Raw genomic sequence first — 19,689 nt, 5'->3', positions numbered from 1 at the left:
CTACCAGGGGGGAAGGGTGGGGGAAAGGGATAGTTAGGGAGTTTGGGATTGACATGTACACACTATTATATTTAAAATGGATAACCGCTGATCTATATTTCTATTTTTGTGCCAGTACCATACTGCCTTGATTACTGTAGCTTTGTAGTATAGTCTGAAGTCAGGGACAGATGAATGGATAAAGAAGATGTGGTATGTGTATATAATGGAATATTACTCAGCCATAAAAAATGAAATTGGTCATTTGTAGAGATGTGGATGGACCTAGAGTCTTTCATATACAGTGAAGTAAGTCAGAAAGAGAATAACAAATTTTGTATATTAACACATATATGTGGAATCTAGAAAAATGGTACAGATGAAGTTATTTGCAGGGCAGGAATAGAAAGGCAGACGTAGAGAACGGACGTGTGGACATGGGGGAAGGGCAGGGTGGGATGAATTGGGAGATTAGGTTTGACATAAATCCACTACCATGTGGAGAACAGTTAGCTAGTGGGAACCTGCAGTATAGAGCACAGGGAGCTTAGCTCGGTGCTCTGTGATGGCCTAGTTGGATGGGACAAGGTGGGGGGAGGGAGGTCCAAGAGGGAGGGGATGTGTGTATGCATATGGCTGATTCACTTCGCTGTATGGCAGAAACAAACACAGCATTGTAAAGCAATTATACTCTAATAATAAATAAAAATAAAATAAAATGGATAACCAACAAGGACCTACTGTATAGCACAGGGAACTCTGCTCAATGATACGTGGCAGACTGGATGGGAGGGGAGTTTGGGGGGAAATGGATACATGTCCATGTATGGCTGAGTCCCTCTGCTATGCACCTGAAACTATCACAACATTGTTAATCGGCTATACTCCAATATAGAATAAAAAGTTAAAATAAAGTAAAAAAAAAAAAAAAAAGGAATGATCTATATTAGCAAAACAAAAACGTAGGGAATGACTGGATAAATTATGACAAATCAACTGGAATGCCAGGCTGCCATTTCAAGGGATAATTATGAAAATTACGTAGGGACGTGGAGACATGTTATGAGCGTCATGTTAGGTGTGTGCCTGGGTAAAAACGTGTTGGCACATGGACAGCAGTGTGACGGCCACCGGGATAAGAGAACATGCGGGCCTTATTTCTCCTAACGGTCTGCTCATGACAATTTAGGTATTCTCCCAAGGGCTACATGTTTTGTCTGCTGTGCCCCTCATCCCTTCTGAGGCCTTGCTAGCAGAGTGTTAACTCTTGGGAAAGTCCTGGGCCCGGGACACTTCCCTACCAAGGCATGAAGAGCCCTCACGGCCTGTGCTGGGTTTTTCACCCTGGGAGGGAGTATCTTTCCGTTTCAGGCTCAGTGTGTGCTCCAGGGTTCTGCTTAAAGCACGTTCAGCAGTGGCCAAAGGCAGGCCCCCAGCTTCTGTATTTCAGCCCTCACGGGGTGGGGCGGGGAGAAGGTGGGGTCCTCCCACGCAGCACAAAGTGGGGCGTGTGCAGCCTCCAGGGCTGTGCATCCACTGGCTGGGGGGTGGCGGATGCTTGGCCGGGAGCTGGATTTGGCACGTGCTCTCTCTCCTCTTTTGCAGTAAGTAGACGCTGTACCCCTTGAGCATGGTGTGTGAGTGGTCTGTCCTCAGCAACCTTGAGGCGTGCACTCATCTCTCCCCTGGGGGGCACCTCCCTGCCTTTTCACCTTGGCTGCACAGCCTGGTCCCCAGTGAGCAGTGAAATCTTAACATTTCTATTTCTACCACGTCTGTCCAAGGCCATCTAGGATTTTTCTATCACGTCCCTGAAAGTTCTTCCAGCCTCTTTCCATTGCCCCATGCCAAAGCCACTTCCATATTTTTAGGTATTTGTTACAGCTTCCCCTGCTTCTCAGCACCAAGATCTGTATGAGTTTCCTGTGGCCACTGTAACAAATTACCACACATTTAGTGGGTTAAAACCACACAAATGTATTACCTGACAGTTCTGGAGGTCATAAGTCTGACGAGGGTCTCAGCAGGCTTAAATCAAGGTGTCGCCTTTCTGGAGGCTGTAAGGAAAGGCCATTTCTCTGTCTTTTCCAGCTGCTAGAAGCCTTCCTCCATCTTCAAGGCCAACAATATCAGACTGAGTCTTTCTCTTGCTGCCGTCTTTCTGGTTCTTCCTGCCCCCTGTGATTACATTAGTCCCACTTGAATAATCCACTGCAGTCTCCCATCTCAGGGTTAGGAGACCACAGTTATCTCTCAGTTTGTTCCTAAGGACTCTCGAATGCTAGCCCACTCCATCTTTCCACTTTATCAGCCGAATTCTGTATCCTTTTGGCAGAAATCACAATACCTAGTCACAATGCTTACAGTCTAATAACATTGATTCAACACTGTATGCCTCCCCTCCTTTCTCTGAGTCAACCGCAGCAACAAAGTCAAGCTGATGGCAAAACCAAGCTCCTTCCTGCTGTTCCTTCCGCTTGAAACATTCCTCCCCCAGGTCTCAGGTCAAATGTCACCTCCTTGGGGAGGTCCTCACTAGCACCACCCTTTTGAAAGTAATCCACACCCCTCACCCGGCGCTCTCCACCGCTTTGCCCTGAGCACTATCTGAAATGACCTCCAGTATTTGCTTACTTGTATTTTTGGCCATTGGATCCATTACATCCACTGGCTGGCACATAGTAGGTGCTCAACAAATATTTGTTGAATGAGTGAATGTCCTTGATTCATGATGCTCCCTCCCCCACTACCCTCCAAACACCTTATCCTCCCTTGCTATACAAATCTCACCCATTCTTAGAGGCTCAGCTCACCACATTTTCCTTGAAGACCACTCCAGGTCACGTCCATTCAGTCAACGTTTACTAAGTGCCAACAAGTGTCAAGCTCCCAATCAGCTATCGGAGCTGCTCAGATGGTTAAGACAAGGCTCAGAGCAGACTCAAAACTAGACACAACAGTCTTCTGTCGATTCTCATTGCCCCATAATTCCCATTTGCATGTGGTTTGCATCTTCCTGCCTAGACTGTAAATTCCTTGAAGACAGCAGAGGCCACATAGGCAACTCTGCCGTGTCCCAGTGCTGAGCTGGATGTTGGGTGACTGGAGAGCCCTCAGCAGCACTTGATCAGCTGGTTAAGGAATAACAGGGGAGGGGAGGAAGAGGAACCATCCACGGGTAAGAGAACCAAATCACCACGCACTTTTACGATGAAACCCATGCAAGTGAGGGTCAGAACGGCAGCCACCTGCCGCCTCATTCTTCCTCTGGGAACTGAGGAACCAGCCCTCGAGGAAGCTGATTGAAGATGGCAAGACTCTGTGTCACTTTCATTCCAAAGTGGGACTTCAGACTCTGCCCTCCAAGCTCTTCCATAACAAACATCGCCAGCGCTGCAGCCCTCCCATTCCTGAAGTCTGTCTGCTGCTGGTTAAGTGACATCAGGACAGAGGGCAATGTAGTGAGGTTTCCATGAAGAAAAATCTATTCGATTTAGAGGACTGAAATTTATTCTATGGTCACATCCTCCCTATATAGTAAAATGTCCTTTCTTTTAAATCACCTACTTCTCATTATGATAGTAGTTGAGAGTTATCATTATTATTTTAGGTTTTTTTTTTTTTTTTTTTTTTTTTGGCCACACCACACAGTGTGGGATCTTAGTTCCCTGACCAGGGATTGAACCCACGCCCTCAGTAGTGAAAGCACGGAGTCCTAACCACTGGACCACCAGGGAATTCCCTATTTTAGGTTTTTACTTACAAAATAAAAAGTAGGCAGCCCAGCGCTAGTTCACCCAGTTTTGGTCTGTGAAATCCAGAAGTGTGGAAACCACTGGTGAAAGCTACCTGCCTCATGGGGTTATGAACGTGTTGCCTTGCGGCTGGCAACTCCTCCAATTATGCTCTCCCTACATCAGCTCAGCCTCTCGCTGCTCTGCTCTCGCTCTTAAAATCCTCCCGGCCAAGACTCATCGATTCAAAACAACACCCTGCTGCGTGCTCTCGGCACCGTGGATACACAGCAGCGAACAAACAGGGTCTGTAGCCCCTCACCGCCATCCCTCAGGGCTAACTGCCCTGACCTTGACTGACCTTGAACAGCATCCACGAACCTCCCATCTCCCGACATTTTCTAATGGAGGGGCTCTTTAAATTGCAAATCGGATCAGAATTGTCTGACTCAAGTCAGCCAGTGACTTCCCCTCATGTTCAGAATAAAATCCCCAATCCTCCCGGTGGCCTGCTGAGTCTCTGCCAGCTACCTCCTTCCTTTCCCTTTCTGCTGCAGCCGTTCCACCGACCTCTCGTCACTCCCGAGCTGCGGCCAGCCCTCTCTCACTTCAGGACGTTTGCACCAGGCCGGTGCCTGCGCAGATTCTCTTGTGGCTGCCCCCTCCCTCCCTCAGGGAGGCCTTCCTCCCCCTCCCTGGAGAACAGCCGTTCTCCACCTGTCACCCTCACGCTACCCGATCTTTCTTGATCGCACCTCTCACTCAGCGACATGGTTTTCTTCACTGTTGCAGCCCCAGTGCCTGGAACACAGTAGATGCTTGATAAGTATGTGTGTTTCCCCCAAATCTACATGCTTGCTCTTCCGGCTTCAGAGCCATACGGTCAACTTCCTTCTAGATGTCTGCCGTGTGTTCCGTGAGCTCCTCCATCTCAACAGGTCCAAAACTGTTAGTCTTCTCCCAAAACCTGCCGCTCAGCTCCCCAAACCATTCGCCATTGGCCCCTGTTAGAAACCTGGCACGTATGCCAGATGCCTCACCTGCAGTGGCCGAGGGCCCCTAAATCCCACCCAGTCTCTCTGAATTCTCCCTCACTTCTCGGCCTCACCACTGCTGGCTTTGCAGGGCCCTTATTATTTCTCACCAATCGGTCTCCCTCCCCAAGTCCTGCCTGGTCTTGTTACTGCAGCCACACTCTCTGAAACTCAACGGTCACGTACCACCAGGTTTATCTTTTTTTTTTTGGCTGCGTTGGGTCTTTGTTGCTGCGCACGGGCTTTCTCTAGTTGCGGTGAGTGAGCAGGGGCTACTCCTCGTTATGGTGCGTGGGCTTCTCATTGCGGTGGCTTCTCTTGTTGCGGAGCACGGGCTCTAGGCAGGCGGGCTTCAGTAGTTGTGGCACGTGGGCTCAGTAGTTGTGGCACACGGGCTTAGTTGCTCCACCATGTGGGATCTTCCCGGACCTGGGATCGAACCTGTGTCACCTGCATTGGCAGGCGGATTCTTAACCACTGCGCCACCAGGGAAGTCCCGCCACCTTTATCTTGAGGACAAGGTTCAGGCTCAGTGTGGCTCACAGAGACCTACAGAATCTAGTTCGGGCTTTCTGGCTTCACAAAGCTACCTGGCGTTCCCCTCAAACCCTCTCATCTCTCTGTGTTGTTCCTCGCCTGGAATGACCATTCTTCTCTTTCCTACTGCATTTTCTCGTGGAGAAATCCTTTTTGTCTTTCCTAATTCCCCATCTTCCTTCTGTGCAACCACAGCACCGGGCCCATCTTTTTCTCCTCCTGTTGTATTTTACCAACGCATGTAAGTCCACATATCTATAAATATTTCTGTGTGTAGCCACCTGTGTCTCTATTCAGCTGAACAATATCTCCAACTCTAGTCTATTACCACATGGATCATTCTAGACTCTCTCTCTTGGCTTATCTGTAATTTCCTACTGCAAGAGTGAGATGGTTCCCAGCATCTGCCATCCGCTTACTTGTTTAATCCCAGTATTCATGCAGAGTGGGGTCTCTCACTGTATTTTGCCTGTGTGTTTATTTGTCTACAAGATCAACATCCCAAGTGCTTAAAAATAACTAAGTGCTTAATACACGCCAGGCACTGATCTAAAAGCTACAAGCATAGAATATAATTCTCATAACCAACCATGTGAGGCCTTTACTATTAGCTCAACCAAAAAGGAAACTGAGGTACAGAAAAACCAAATAAGTTGCCCAAGTCGCTCAATTACTAAGTGGCAGAACTGTGGTTGACCCCAGAGAATAGACCTGCAGAATCGTGAGCTCCAGAGCCTCCCCTGGGTTAGAGGTGCTGCAGGTAACATGAGCGGAATTAATAATGCCACAGTCCCTTAATTCTGACATTCTGGCCTTACTGTTTCTCAGCACTGCGAGCTGTCATCTATGGTTGTTTTCTGTGCCCCCTCACACTGTAGGTCCCTGTGGCAGAAGGTAAGGATGGTTCAACCACAGGATCGTCTAGGCCTTCACTATATTTGTAAGTCATGGAATTCACCACCTGGGGAATCCCCATTCCACCCCCAAGAATGCTGCTCTCAACCCCACCTCTGTCCCACCCGGGCCCTGGCCTCTGCCTCCCTAACTCCCGGGAGAAGATTTCACATCCTGTCAGAAGCCTTTCAGCAGGCGGTCCCTCCACTTCCCTTCCTACGCCTCAGTTTTCTCCACCTTTTTGTACACACCCTCTTCACACACACCCCGCCCCCCCTACGAAAGCCTCTAGCTCTGCTGTGTGTGTGTAGGGGGCACTGCCTCTTTCTACCGACACCCTTTCCTGTCCACCTTCAGGGCCCCTCGGTGTTCGCTATGCACCTGAACACATGCAGAGGCTTCCCCAACCTGAAATCTTAAAAATCTCAGCTTTGCGACCACCTCATCTCTCACTCCTCCCCTTCTTTCAGCAAATATCGTCTGAGCGGCCTCCTCCACACCAGGCTCTTTTAGGCAGTGGGGATTCCGGGATAAACAAAACTGGCCAAACCCCTGCGCTAAGGGGCTGACACTCCAGTGCAGGCAAGCTGTTTGAAGGAGCAGGGAACGCCCCCTGCCTTCCACCGGCTCACAGAAAAGCAGCACGTCTTGGTGAAAAGTGATCATATTTGTTTTATTGAGTATACAAAGGCAATTCTATTGTCCTCTAATAATATAATTTGGGAACAATAATCTCTGACTTGGTTAAAGTCTCCATAGGGACCTGCTTCCCAGATTCCTAGACTTCATCACTCACGACATCATACTTTTCAAAACTAGTGTTTCTGGAGATGGATCTGACAAGAGGATGGATTCCACCCTGAACATGGGCCCGTGGCCCCCGGAAGACTACGGGATTGGAGAAGAACTAGTTTCTTTGGCCACGTTTGATTCCTTCCATCTCAACACCATGGTAAGGGCTTTCATTATAAGAGCCGGTGTTGCCAGGAGCCACACAATGGCTGACCCAGCATGGCTGAGGGACAGCTGCCCGGCATGCCTTGGGGTTGGTGATGGGACAACCTGGAAAGAGACAGCCTGGCTTTAAGAACTGCACAGAAGCCCTTACGACAGTCTCATCAGGGCCTGCCTTCCACACCGGACTTGTCCTAGTTCTGGATTCATAGCCCAGGAGGGAAGCTTCACGCAGACCTGATTCACAGGCTCCTCCTCTCAAGTTACTGCCCCGCAGTAGAGGGCGGAAAGTCCTTTAGCTCCTCCTTTTCTGGGTGCACCTCTGACATTTTGTTCATCTTGGTGAAGATCTCATTGATTTCTATGAAGGTCTTGGACTTGGTCTCGGGGACAACCAGGAAGGTGTAGATGGTGGTGAGAACACATATCATGGCAAAAATGATAAAGCTGTAAGCTCCGAGGCCCACCTGTGGGAGGGGAGAGGGTTCGCGTTCTTGAAAAGGTTCTCGATTTACTGCTTGAGTATTTTGGGCCTCTGGGGCCCCTGGGTGGCACTTACTTGAATGAATGGGAAGATCAAGCCCACAGTGAAGTTGGAGAGCCAGTGGACACTGCCCCCCACCATGTAGGCGGCCGGCCGGGAGGACTGCAGGAAGATCTCGGTGATGAGCAGTGCGGGGATGGGACCTGGGGAAGAAGAGGAAGAGCTGTGTTCCCTGCCGGCCGAGCAAGCCCACAGAGGGTCCTGGAGCCCCTGCCCGTGCAAGGTTCCAGAGGCATCCGGCCCAAGGCGGAGCGGTGTGTCTCTGGGACTCCTGGTCTCGTGGAGAAGCAGTGTGAGAAGGCACCTAGCAAGAGTCGGACACAACAGGCGACATCCTGTGATGTCCCTAAAGGGGGCCCATGACCACCTGTAAGGCTCTCTGTGCCGACCACACGGGCACCGTGCTCCAGCCTACACAGGCTGCTTTCCTGTCCTCGCTCAAAGCCCTCTGCCACAAGAACACAGGCAGAGAAGCCATTTGGGCCGAATTCGCCCCTCCCTGGAGCCTCTCTAAGGAGCTCAGGCCAGCAGTTTCTAGGGCTGGTGGTACAGGAGGGGGCAGTGAAACCACAGAACCAGCTCTGGGGTACATACTGGGCCCAAGGGCATGTCCTATGACATAGGAGATGACGCAGGCGATGCTGACGTAGGGCATCCAGGATATTGTGTCCTGTGGGGAGAAAACAGAGTTGGATCACACCTGGCAAAGCGGAGACAACCTGGGACGGGAGCGTCAGGACTCTCGGTTCCCGGAGGGCCAGTAGCTCTGCCTGGGTTGGGAAGGCGGGCGCCAAGCACCTCCTTCTACAAGCAGCGCCACCTGGATGCCCCTGGAATACCGGCTGGAAGTGGGAAGTGCGCTGCTGGGGCGGGGATCGGGGCTGCACGGGATCCCCAAGCAGCGGACTCGCGCATGCGCACGAGGGCGCAAGGCCCCCCCAACAGGCGCCCCCTTCCTCACCTGCAGAGCCAGGGCGGCCGTCAGCACGCAGCAGGCGGTGAAGCAGATGGAGAAGCCTAGGAGGAGCAGGAATCTCCTCCCCAGGAGCTCCACCACGAAAACCTGGAGGGAAAGGGCGAGGAAACGTGGGAGGCTCAGCAGGCCCACCTCCCCTGTGCGCCCACCCGCCCGTGTGTGTGTGTGTGTGTGTGTGTGTGTGTGTGTGTGTGTGTCCTTGAATGGCCAGCGGGCCTCCACACTGCGCAGTCCAGGGGCCCCATTTGTCACACGGTGGCCCTGGCACAGGTAGTGGTCCCCAGTGTGAGACGTTGGAGAAGAGCCACCTCTCACGGCGGTAGCTTCCGGAGTGGACGGTGGGGACGGGCCTCCATCTTTGGGGCCACAGGCTACCGCCCGCCCCCCCCCCCCCACCCAAGAGACAGGCTGGCATCTGAGGACAGCCCAGAGGCTAGAGAGGAGGGACCGAGGGGCACATCGCCACTGAGCTCCGGGCTCCTTCCTGGGCCAAGACTCCCCACTCTCAAGGTGCCCTCCATCCTTGGTGGCAGACAGGGACTCGGCTCCCGGGGGCACTCACGGCGCAGACGGTCATCAGCACGTTGACCGCGCCTGTGCCCGCCGTCACGTACTGGACATCCTGTGCCCTCACCCCAGCGCTCAGGTAGATCTGGTCTGCATAGTAGTAGATCTGGAAGACCACCCCCGAGGCTGGTGAGGCCGGCCGGGCAGCCTGGACCCCTCGGCGGATCCCTCCCCGACCCCGACCCCGTGCCTGCCCGCTGCCCCGGCCCCGGCTGCCCTGGTACCGCGTTCACTCCCGACAGCTGCTGGCCGCCCATGAGGACGACGATGGAGATGACCTGCCACCGCAGGGACCTCATTCTCAGCAGCTTCAGCACGGAGATGAAGCCCGCGGCCTTCTCGGCCCTGTCCTCCTCCCAGATCTCCTGTGTCTCGGCGTCCACGTCGTCCCAGCCTCGCAGTTCCCTCAGCGCTGGGGGAGGGAGCAGAGAGGGCGCTGGGGGCTGAATCACGCAACCCCTCGCCCCCCAGCAAAGATGCCACAACCTGCGTCGTTTCTTCCGGTCTCTGGGGAAAGCCTTACCGTTTTTGGCAGCCACGTCATCTTTCTTCTGAATGAGCAGGTACCTGGGGCTCTCGGGGAAGAAGGGCAACAGAAGGAGCTGCAGTGCCGCGGGGATCCCGGTCACGCCGAGGAGGATGGGCCAGCCTGCAAGGAAACCAGTCCTACGTGAGAGCTGGCGCCCAGCCTCCTCTCCTGCTTCTCTCCGCCTCCAGCCCCACGGAGCCGCTCTGGCCCATTATCCTGATTGGTTTTCTTTGGAGCTGGAGTTTCTTTCTTCTCTTCCGTCCCCAGCACCTAGGATGGCGCCTAACCAAGAGCGGACACTCTAAATACTTAGAGCATGGATGCTGGAATAGCTGCTACCCACCTATCAGATGGACAAAGTGAAAACTTCTGACAACACCAAGCACTGACGAGAATGTGGGCAGGTGGGAAGTGTCCACACCGCTGTGGGGACACGTGGCATCTTTAGGGGACAGTCTGGCAGGAGCTAGTGATGCTGGACACCCACGTGCTCTAACCCAGCAGTCCCGCTCAGGAACGCACGCCTGGGCCACCAGGACACCGGAAGGACAAGGGCAGAGCAGCACTGATTATAGAAACAAAACCCAGAAACAAGGCGAATGTCCACACAGTAGAATGGACGCATACATCTTGGTTCATTCGTAAGATGGAATTTTATACTGTGGTGAAAATGAAGCAAGTCAGGACAGGAGCCAATCCCACCAATGTGATGTTGGGGTGCAATGTGGTTCCACACGATGTGGTTCCACAGTATTAAGTCCGGAAACAGGGAAAATTAACTCTATCTTCTAGAAAAGTGGTGAAACTCTTCTAGGGAAGAGTGAGGATGCGATGATCATAAATGTTGGCACAGTGGCTCCCTTTGGGGGCGGGAAGGCTGTGATTGAGGGGCGCACAGGGGGCCGGTGTGGTTCTAGTTCTGGGCCCTTATGTATGTTACATCACTCAATAAAAACGGTTAAATAAGTGAATGAGTGGTTCGGGCTCCTTCTAGGAGCTGTGAATGCCCGACTCACCCCCTTTTCTCCTATGCAGGAGGTGATAACTGCAGACATCTGCGTGCCAGGCACTAGAGTCTAACGGCTTTTCACATGTAGCCCACTTCCCCATCATAGCAATGTCTGGAGGCAGGTACCAGGATCAACCCCATGTTATACCTGCAAACACTGAGGCATGGAGGGCATGTAGCTCCCTTGCCCGAGATCAGTTATTTGGAGCAAAGTCGAGATTCGAACTCAGGCACATCGAACCCTGAATCCCCATCCTCCCAACCTTCTCCCACCTCTTGGCTCTGAATCCAGGGCCTAGCTGATCCGGGTCCCGCTTCTATCACCCTTGCACAGACTACAGCGAGTATGGACGTGCCAGCCATTCGGGCCATTGCCATCTGCCCTCTGGCCCCCACCCCGCCCCCGACACTGAAACTCTTCTCATGAGATCTCAGTGACCCCTAACTGCCAAACCCAGACACCCTGTTCCAATCTTGACCCCCGTGACTTCTATGCAGCCTTTGTGCTGTGACTGCCCACTCGCTTCCAAGAACTCTGACACTATTCTCTCTGGCCTTCCTTCCTTCTTCACTGAGTACCTAGTATGTGCCACGAATTGCGCCGGAGATTCAAAGATGAGGAAGGCCAAGCCCTGCCCTCCACACTCTTGTCTAGAGGAGGGTACCGAGGGCTGATTAGTCACCATAAAGGATGGAGGGACAAAGTGAGAGTCCACCACCACACCTGCAGCTCCCTGCATGCACAAAGAACTTTATGCTTCCATCCCCTCTGCCCACATCTGGAATGCTGGTCCTACCCGCCCCCCCAAGCCCAGGCCCTCTCTGAGACCCCCTCCCTGGGTGGAACCATGGCTGCCTCCCACACACCACAGAGCACTTCTCAGGTGCCAGGGATCCGTGGCTGTTTCTGGGTGCAGCTGGTTGGTTACGTGCTATCAGCGGGGGACAGGAACCTAGCTCCTCCACTCCTGGGCCCAGCTCTTTACAAGGGCGATTGAAAGGTGGGAGAGCTGGTAGTTAAACTCGGACTCAGGCCTGCACTGCCTGCATTTGTGTCCTAAGGAGACATTGGACATGTGATCCAACTTCTCTATGCCTCAGGTTCTGCACCTGTAAAATGGGTATAGTAATAGTACATGCTTCATAGGTTGTTTGGAGGATTAAATGGATTATATAAAAGACTTCATGTCTGGCCCATACGTTTTGACTGGTGCTTTGTTAGTGCTGATTTCCCTTTCAGAGGTTCGAGACCCAAGATGAAAAAAAGGGAGGTCATGCAAGAACAACGACAGTTATGAGTTGCTGTGCACCTACTGTGTGCCAGGCCCCAGGCTCTTGGGGTGCGGGGATGTGCGGCTCTGAAGTCTGGGTCTGGTGTGGGTACCAGCCCTGAGGCTCACCACCTCACCCACGGAGGCTGGGTCTTGTGACCCTCTTTCCTGGTTTGTGATGGGATGATCACGGGCCCCTGGGCAGCTGCATTGCTGGGAGGCTCCAGTGCAATGGTGCCGGAGGCCTTAAGCACAGAGCCTGGCACCCTGGTGGCCGTCATTACCACGCCCCGGGTCCCTGTGTGACAGCCACCAAGCAACAAGAGAAAGATAGCAGCACCTCCTGCGCCCTCACAACTCCCTCATCCGTGTCCCAGGAGGGACTAGAGAACGTCAGTCTGTCCCCACCAGCTTGTTCAGGCCCACTCTGGGCAACCTCCAGCTCAGCACCGTGGGGTCAGGGCTGTGCAGGGGCCCCGTCGTTTAGAGAGAAAAGACCAGCTCATAGGAACGGGCTGGGGGTCTGAGGTGTCCTGAGCTCACCTGCTTCGTTTGCGAGGAGACTCCGAAGACCCAAGATCTGGGCCGCAAGGATGCCGACGGTGATGAAGAGCTGGGGCACCACCCCCAGGGCCCCCCGCAGGTTCTTAGGGGCCAGCTCCCCTAAGTACATAGGGACGACATTGGAAGACAGACCTGGGAGGGAGGGTGAAATAAAGACACCATCAGGAAACATTAATCTGGCAGGGATGAGCTCTGTCTTCAAACACATTTATACTTCCTCAGCAATCGCATTAGTTGGGCTGAAACTGTCTCAAAACTGCAGGACTAAGCAAACCACCCCTCTTGCAATTCTTAGGCCTTTTAACTTTAAGAGAAAATAGTCTGACCAAAGAAGTTCATGGACAGTGCGTTTGCTTCCAGACTGGTGTCACCTGGGGACACAGGCCACCCGGACCTCAGGTCTTCCCTCCTGATTGGCTTGGCCTCGGAGAGGAAAAGCCCAGGTGTGGCTAGACTCTCTCTCCTCTCTTGCTCCTTCGGGGGGAACCTGTTACTAAAAGGCCAAGGACCCCTGCCCACCAGCTTTACCTTCTGAGACTGTATATTACATAATAGGCTGATGCACAGACATCGAAGCACGAGCTTGATTCGTCAGTAAGCACTGAAAACTTAAATATATATTGTAGACTAACTGCAGTCTGGGATTTGTGTAATGACTGAACTACTTCTGACTCCTCAGTATTTGAACTTGTTGGGTTTCCCGTCTTACTGATGTCTGACCCCCTTATGAGTAGGTGAAACAATTTACTAGGCTCTCAAGTATTTTCACAGATATTATCCCATTTAGTTCTCCTCAAAGTCCAATGAAAGGTTGGGGGTCTGGGAGGAAGGTCAGATGGGTTGTTACTGGTCCAAGTATCGCACGTGGAGCCAGAGGCAAGCTGGTGCTCAGAGAGACGTGGGGTCTGAGAGGGAGGCTGTGGCCAAGGGCAGACCAAGGGAGACAGTGTGGGGTGAGGGGAGGCCGGAGCTGCTGGTGATGGGAGGGTATTTTATAGCACTGAGAGAAGAGGAAACGGACGGCCAAGTTTTCAGCTCTGCAATTCTGCTCAAGGGCATCTCTGCTTAGTATTTTATTATTATTATTTTTGGCTTTTTTTTTTAACATCTTTATTGGAGTCTGATTGCTTTACAATGTTGTGTTAGTTTCTGCTGTATAACTAAGTGAATCAGCTATACGTATACATATATCCCTATATCTCCTCCCTCTTGCGTCTCCCTCCCGCCCTCCCTATCCCACCCCTCTAGGTGGTTGAAAAGCACTGAGCTGATCTCCCTGTGCTATGTGACTGCTTCCCACTAGCTATTTTACGTTTGGTAGTGTATATATGTCAGTGCCACTTTCTCACTTCGTCCCAGCTTACCCTTCCCCCTCCCCGTGTCCTCAAGTCCATTCTCTATGTCTGCGTCTTTATTCCTGTTCTGCCCCTAGGTTCTTCAGAACCTTTTTTTTTTTTAAGATTCCATATATATGTGTTAGCATACTGTATTTGTTTTTCTCTTTCTGACTTACTTCACTCTGTATGACAGACTCTATCTAGGTCCATCCACCTCACTACAAATAACTCAATTTCGTTTCTTTTTATGGCTGAGTAATATTCCATTGTATATATGTGCCACATCTTCTTTATCCATTCATCTGTCGATGGACGCTTAGGTTGCTTCCGTGTCCTGGCTATTGTAAATAGAGCTGCAATGAACATTGTGGTACCTGACTCTTTCTGAATTATGGTTTTCTCAGGATATATGCTCAGTAGTGGGATTCTGCTTAATATTTTAAAAGGGGCATCACAGTTCATTAATTAATACCAATTCTTTCTGATTTTCAGACAAAGACAGACAGTCTTTAGAGCAGCTCTTAGGTGTCTTGTGTGGTGGACGGGGGGGCACTGCAGGCCCAGTGCCCAAAGGGCTATGGAGAAAGCGAGGCCCTCATGTTGCCCGGTCACCATTCAGGCCCTGGTGGTCGCTTCTCAAGTCTAAGTGCTTCTGAACTTAGTTAATAGCAACACTGGAGAGACAAACACCAGGAGGTTTGTGAAGAGATGGGATTCCCTTCATGTCGGTGGAGAACAGTCTCATTCTGTCTTAAAAACAACTCCACGGGGCAACCCCCGGCCAGCCTGTTCTGACACCAAAGCCAGAGAAACAGCTTTTAAAGTTTAAATTACGTTAGTGAAAGTCTGAAGCGATCTTACCAAAGATGTTGACTAACAGCAAACCAGCAAACTGAGCGTCTGGGGGTCCAAGCTGCATTGACCCTGAGCCCCCTTGGTCAGAGTGGCCGTTTACTTCGTTTTTAGGGTGTCTAAGTACCACGGGGCTTGATGACACCCTTTCCTGACTTTTCAGGAAATACGTGAAGGAATGAACAGCAAATAGATTAGGCTTCTGCTGGAGTTCTTCAAGTATGACCTGAAGACACAGGGGGTTCCTGACACCTTTCAGGGGGTCTGTGAGATCAAAACTGTTTTCAGAACCGTCCTGAGATGTTACTTGTCCTTTTCATTCTCGTTCCCTGACCAGTTTTCCAGAGATCACACGCCCTCTGATGTCACACCAACAGAACACAGAAGCAGGTTTGAGAATCTGGCTGTCTTCTGTTAAGCCAGACACTCAAGAGATTTGCAAAAATGTAAAGCAGGGCTCCCCTGGTGGCGCAGTGGTTGAGAATCTGCCTGCCAATGCAGGGGACACGGGTTCGAGCCCTGGGAGGATCCCACATGCCGCGGAGCTACTAGGCCCGTGAGCCACAACTACTGAGCCCGCGCGTCTGGAGCCTGTGCTCCGCAACAAGAGAGGCCGCGACAATGAGAGGCCCGCGCACCACAATGAAGAGTGGCCCCCGCTCGCAGCAACTAGAGAAAGCCCTCGCACAGAAATGAAGACCCAACACAGACAAAAAAAAAAAAAAAAAAATGTAAAGCAATACCACTAAATTTTTTTGTTTTAGAAACTAGAATTATTTTCATAAAGACATGTAATGGGCTTCTTATTGCTATCTTAAAATGAATTAATACCTTTCTTGGTTGCAATTTCTAACATGGTAAATATTGATCAGTATAACACATACGAGCTCCTTAGAACCCTCAATAATTTTAAGAGTGTAAAGGGGTCCTGAGGCCAAAAAGTTTGAGAACCGTTGACCAGAAGTCATGCTTATTTAAAAGCAAAGGTTGGTTGGGAATTCCCTGGCGGTCCAGTGGTTAGGACTCTGTGCTTTCACTGCCGAGGGCCTGGGTTCAATCCCTGGTTGGGGAATTAAGATCCGGGAAGCTGTGTGGCATGGCCAAAAAAAAAAAAAAAAAAAAACCACAAAGGTTGGGATGTTAAACTGTGATTTTTCTATTGGAGCCTAACATTTCTTTTTTGGAACCAACTCTGAATTGTTGGCTGTCAATAGAAACGTCACAGCACCTGCCCGCTGCTGACAACTTCCAGGAATCGTCCATTTTTCATAAAGCTGAGCCCGGCTGCAGGGAAAAAGTGCAGGAGCAGGGCCAGGCACCTCGGGACTCCGGGCCAGATGGTAGATGAATGTCCGGGTGCTCTCAGGGAAAGCTAGAATGAATGAAGTTTGCCAGGGGGCCCATCAGTCCCTCCTTGAGGTGACCTCTTCTGTCTTCGGGAATCTTGTTTTCCTCTTCATCTCCCCAGCCCTGCAATCCCTCGCCACTTCCCCCAATACCAGGCTCCTTGCTGTCTCCTCTATTGTCAGTAAACTCCAGGGAAGGGGTTTGCTGACATCCAGCCAAATTATCCCTTCTTCATCCCCATCCCTGTGTTTGGAAGGAGAACGAGTCACTTGAAAATGCCACAGCCTGGTGGGGGGCGAGTGAAGTGCCCAGGGTGCAGCATTTCCAGGGGCGCTTACCCTTGGGGGCCCACCCTGCAGTGCATGGCCCCGAGAGTGGGCACCTCGCTTGCCTCGACGGCCCTGGCCCTTCTGCCTACAGAGGAAGCCAACCTGAAGGAAGGCCACGGCATGGCTGAACCATGTCTCTTCAGTCTGAAGCCATCATGGGGGAATTTTCTATAACCAGGGAAACCCGGCCTGGGCAGAATGGCTTTGGAGAGGTTACTACCATTAACTCTTTTCTGGTAGAGGGATTCATGCATCTGATAATTTCTCAAGCTTTTTTGACCACAACTCACGGTGCAAAATACAGAAATACATTTTACATCCAACTTGGTTCTCACATATGTATAAAGATAAAGAACTGAAACAACGTTTCAAAAGACAATCCTTGGGCTTCCCCGGTGGCGCAGTGGTTGGGAGTCCGCCTGCCAATGCAGGGGGCGCGGGTTCATGCCCCGGTCCGGGAAGATCCCACATGCTGTGGAGCGGCTGGGCCGAGAGGCCCGTGTACCACACACAAAAAAAGACAATCCTTATCTTTACTACACGTGACACAGTCTACCCTAGTTAAAAGCAAAAAAAAAGAAAATACTGTTTGCTGAACGGATGTCACCACCCACCAACTGATCCTGAGACAGGCTGGGATCTGGGACCCTTTGCTGCAGTGTTTGCACCTGGACAAACATCTCCTTGAGCAACAAGCTGCAGAGAAACTATAAGGGACTAAAAATAACTGTGTGCATTTGTAGTTGGGGCAAATTATGGACAAAAAGATACAAAAAGACCAAAGAAAACCCAACTGTCACCTCTGAAGAGCCAGGAGAAAACACTGGATGTCTTGAGCACAAGCAGTGTACTGCGCATGCCCCCTGCACTCAACAGCACAAAGGGGTGGGCAAAACACCCAAGCCACCCCTCTGGCCTGATGCCTGGACACACCTCTTCCCTCACCCCATATAAGGAACGAGCTCGCCCCCCACCTCGGGGAGTGAGCAAGGGAACCTGTTACTTGTTTTTGCTCCCTCCTGCGGCTGCAGGGGCCCCAACAAAGCCTTGCCTGTATTTCTTGTCTGGCCTCTAGCCAATTTCTGTTGACTGGGGAAGGCCAAGAACCCTGGTCAGTATCAGTCCCAACCTGCAGTTTAGAAAACATTGAGATAAAGGACTGGTTGGAAGGACCAGTCCTGTCCTAAGATTCTGTATCTCAGTCTTTCAAAGAACAGCTTTCTTCACAGGAAACTCCACAGTGAAGATCTGCCCGCGGTCCACACACATCCCTATAACGCAGGGGCTTAAGCGTCTACCCACAGCAGAGGTGTAGGAACAGCGTGACCCTATATGCTTCAGAGACCCCAGACTGGTTCAGACGCCAGGTGCCTGTTCTCCCTCCCTCTGACCATCCCGAATCACAGAATGGTTTACCTGCACATATTCCCACCAAAAGTCTGGCCACAATTATCATCTCAAATGACTTGGCAACTTCACTGCACCCCATTAAGATCGCAGGCACGATGGAAAAGATGTTGTTGAACAGCAAGGTTCCTTTTCTGCAGAGGACAAAATACCAGTCGGTTTGGTTTAAGGATCTGCCACTCCTTTAACAAATGTTTGCCGAGCACCTACTCGGTTACAGCGGTTGCTGTTGTGTTGTTCGATTTGCTGTTGACCTAAGATGGATACAGGTCCAGCGCATGGCCTGGTGTGGGAATATTCTCTGTGGGAGCAGATGTAAATGACCCAATGCAGAGGGCATCAGTAGTGAGGAACAGAGGGAAAGGCTCGCATATTACAATACAGTAAAGGGTTCTGCCACCATAAACTAACATGATTTTAGTGTAATCTTGAAACCCAGACTGGATGAGGACATTAAAGGAAAGGTTTAGGCCAATCTCACCTATCAACATAGATGTGAAACTCCTAAATGAAATATTAGCCAATTGAATTCAACAGCATATATAAGACTGTTTCAAGGTTAAAAACACCATATGAAAGATTGTACTGGGGAAAAATATAGGATTATCAATTGAAGTAGCAAAACAAGTCAATACAATTTGATATCGATCATGATTTAAAAGAAAACCTTAACAAACTATAAAAATGAGGGAACTTATGTAAGCTGATAAAGGGTATCTCCTGAAAACCTATAAAAAAATCAAACTTAATAAAACATACAAAACAGTCCAATTTAAGTCAAGACTGGAGTAGGACTTGGGCCCTGGAGAGCCAGACAAAGGCAAAGGGAAAGCTTCTCTGGAGAAGCCCCTCCCATTGGGCTCCCCAGGAGTCCCCCAGCCAGGGACCCCCACCCCCTGAGATGAAGCATCACCATTACAGGACACACAAGACAATCCAACACCTGCAAGAGGCCGCACATACAAACAGCACAGCTTCAGACAACAGGATTAGATAGAAGCCATCAAATATGTTTTAAATGAGTGGTGTCATAAAATAAGGAATCAAAAGCGTACTATAGAAAGAACAAGAACATGCATAAAGCAGAACTACCCAAAACAATAGCAAAAAAGATAGATTTTAAAAGCAAATGAATAAAACTTAGAAATGAAAAATATAGTCATTGAAATAAAAACGTAGTAGGTGAATTGCAGCTGAGGAAAGAATTAATGAATAGGAAGGCAGACCTGAGGAAGTTACATAGAAAGCAACAGAGAGAGAGAGAGAGAAGATGGGAAGTATGACCTATTAAGATAGGGAGGATTATAATATCACTAGTCACAGTAGCCAGAAGGTGGAAGCAACCCAGATGTCCATCGACAGATGAATGGATAAACTAAATGTAGTATATTCATACAACAGTATTATTCAGCCTTAAAAAGGAAAGAGATTCTGAATGCACCTTGAGGGCATTAGGCTAAGTGAGATAACCCAGTCACAAAAGGACAAATCTCGTAGGATTCATTCATATAAGGTCCTTAGAGTAGTCAAATGCACAGAGACAGAAAGTTGATTGGTGACTTATGGGAAGATAAGAAAGGGGAGTTATTGTTTAATGGGTACATGGTGTCCATTTTTGTAAGATGAAAATTATAGAGATGGGTGGTGGTGATGGGTGCAGAACAGTGTGAATGTATTTAATGCCAAAAACCTGTACACTGGACTTCCCTGGTGGCGCAGTGGTTAAGAAGCCACCTGCCAATGCAGGGGACACGGGTTCGAGCCCTGGTCCGGGAAGATCCCACATGCCGCGGAGCAACTAAGCCCATGCACCACAACTACTGAG

At 50.6% G+C, this 19,689-nt stretch overlaps 1 protein-coding gene across 3 annotated transcripts in view; it reads right to left on the bottom strand.

The window, feature by feature from the left end:
• Positions 1-6,830: 6,830 nt before the first annotated feature.
• Positions 6,831-19,689, bottom strand: part of SLC2A5 (solute carrier family 2 member 5) — a 59,747-nt gene continuing 46,888 nt past the window's right edge. For all 3 annotated transcript variants that reach the window (XM_033432862.2, XM_033432863.2, XM_004272361.3), the window contains 9 exons: positions 17,874-17,998; positions 12,572-12,724; positions 9,743-9,868; positions 9,444-9,631; positions 9,215-9,325; positions 8,638-8,739; positions 8,271-8,346; positions 7,692-7,819; positions 6,831-7,599 (listed from right to left, as the gene is read on the bottom strand). In XM_033432862.2, coding sequence (XP_033288753.2) covers positions 7,396-7,599; positions 7,692-7,819; positions 8,271-8,346; positions 8,638-8,739; positions 9,215-9,325; positions 9,444-9,631; positions 9,743-9,868; positions 12,572-12,724; positions 17,874-17,998 — 1,213 coding nt within the window. In that variant the 3' untranslated portion in view covers positions 6,831-7,395. The remainder of the gene's footprint in view (positions 7,600-7,691; positions 7,820-8,270; positions 8,347-8,637; positions 8,740-9,214; positions 9,326-9,443; positions 9,632-9,742; positions 9,869-12,571; positions 12,725-17,873; positions 17,999-19,689) is intronic.

This window comes from Orcinus orca, chromosome 1 (assembly GCF_937001465.1).
Source record: "Orcinus orca chromosome 1, mOrcOrc1.1, whole genome shotgun sequence".
NCBI classification, from domain to species: domain Eukaryota; kingdom Metazoa; phylum Chordata; class Mammalia; order Artiodactyla; family Delphinidae; genus Orcinus; species Orcinus orca.
This window is presented reverse-complemented; position numbering and strand designations above follow the sequence as displayed.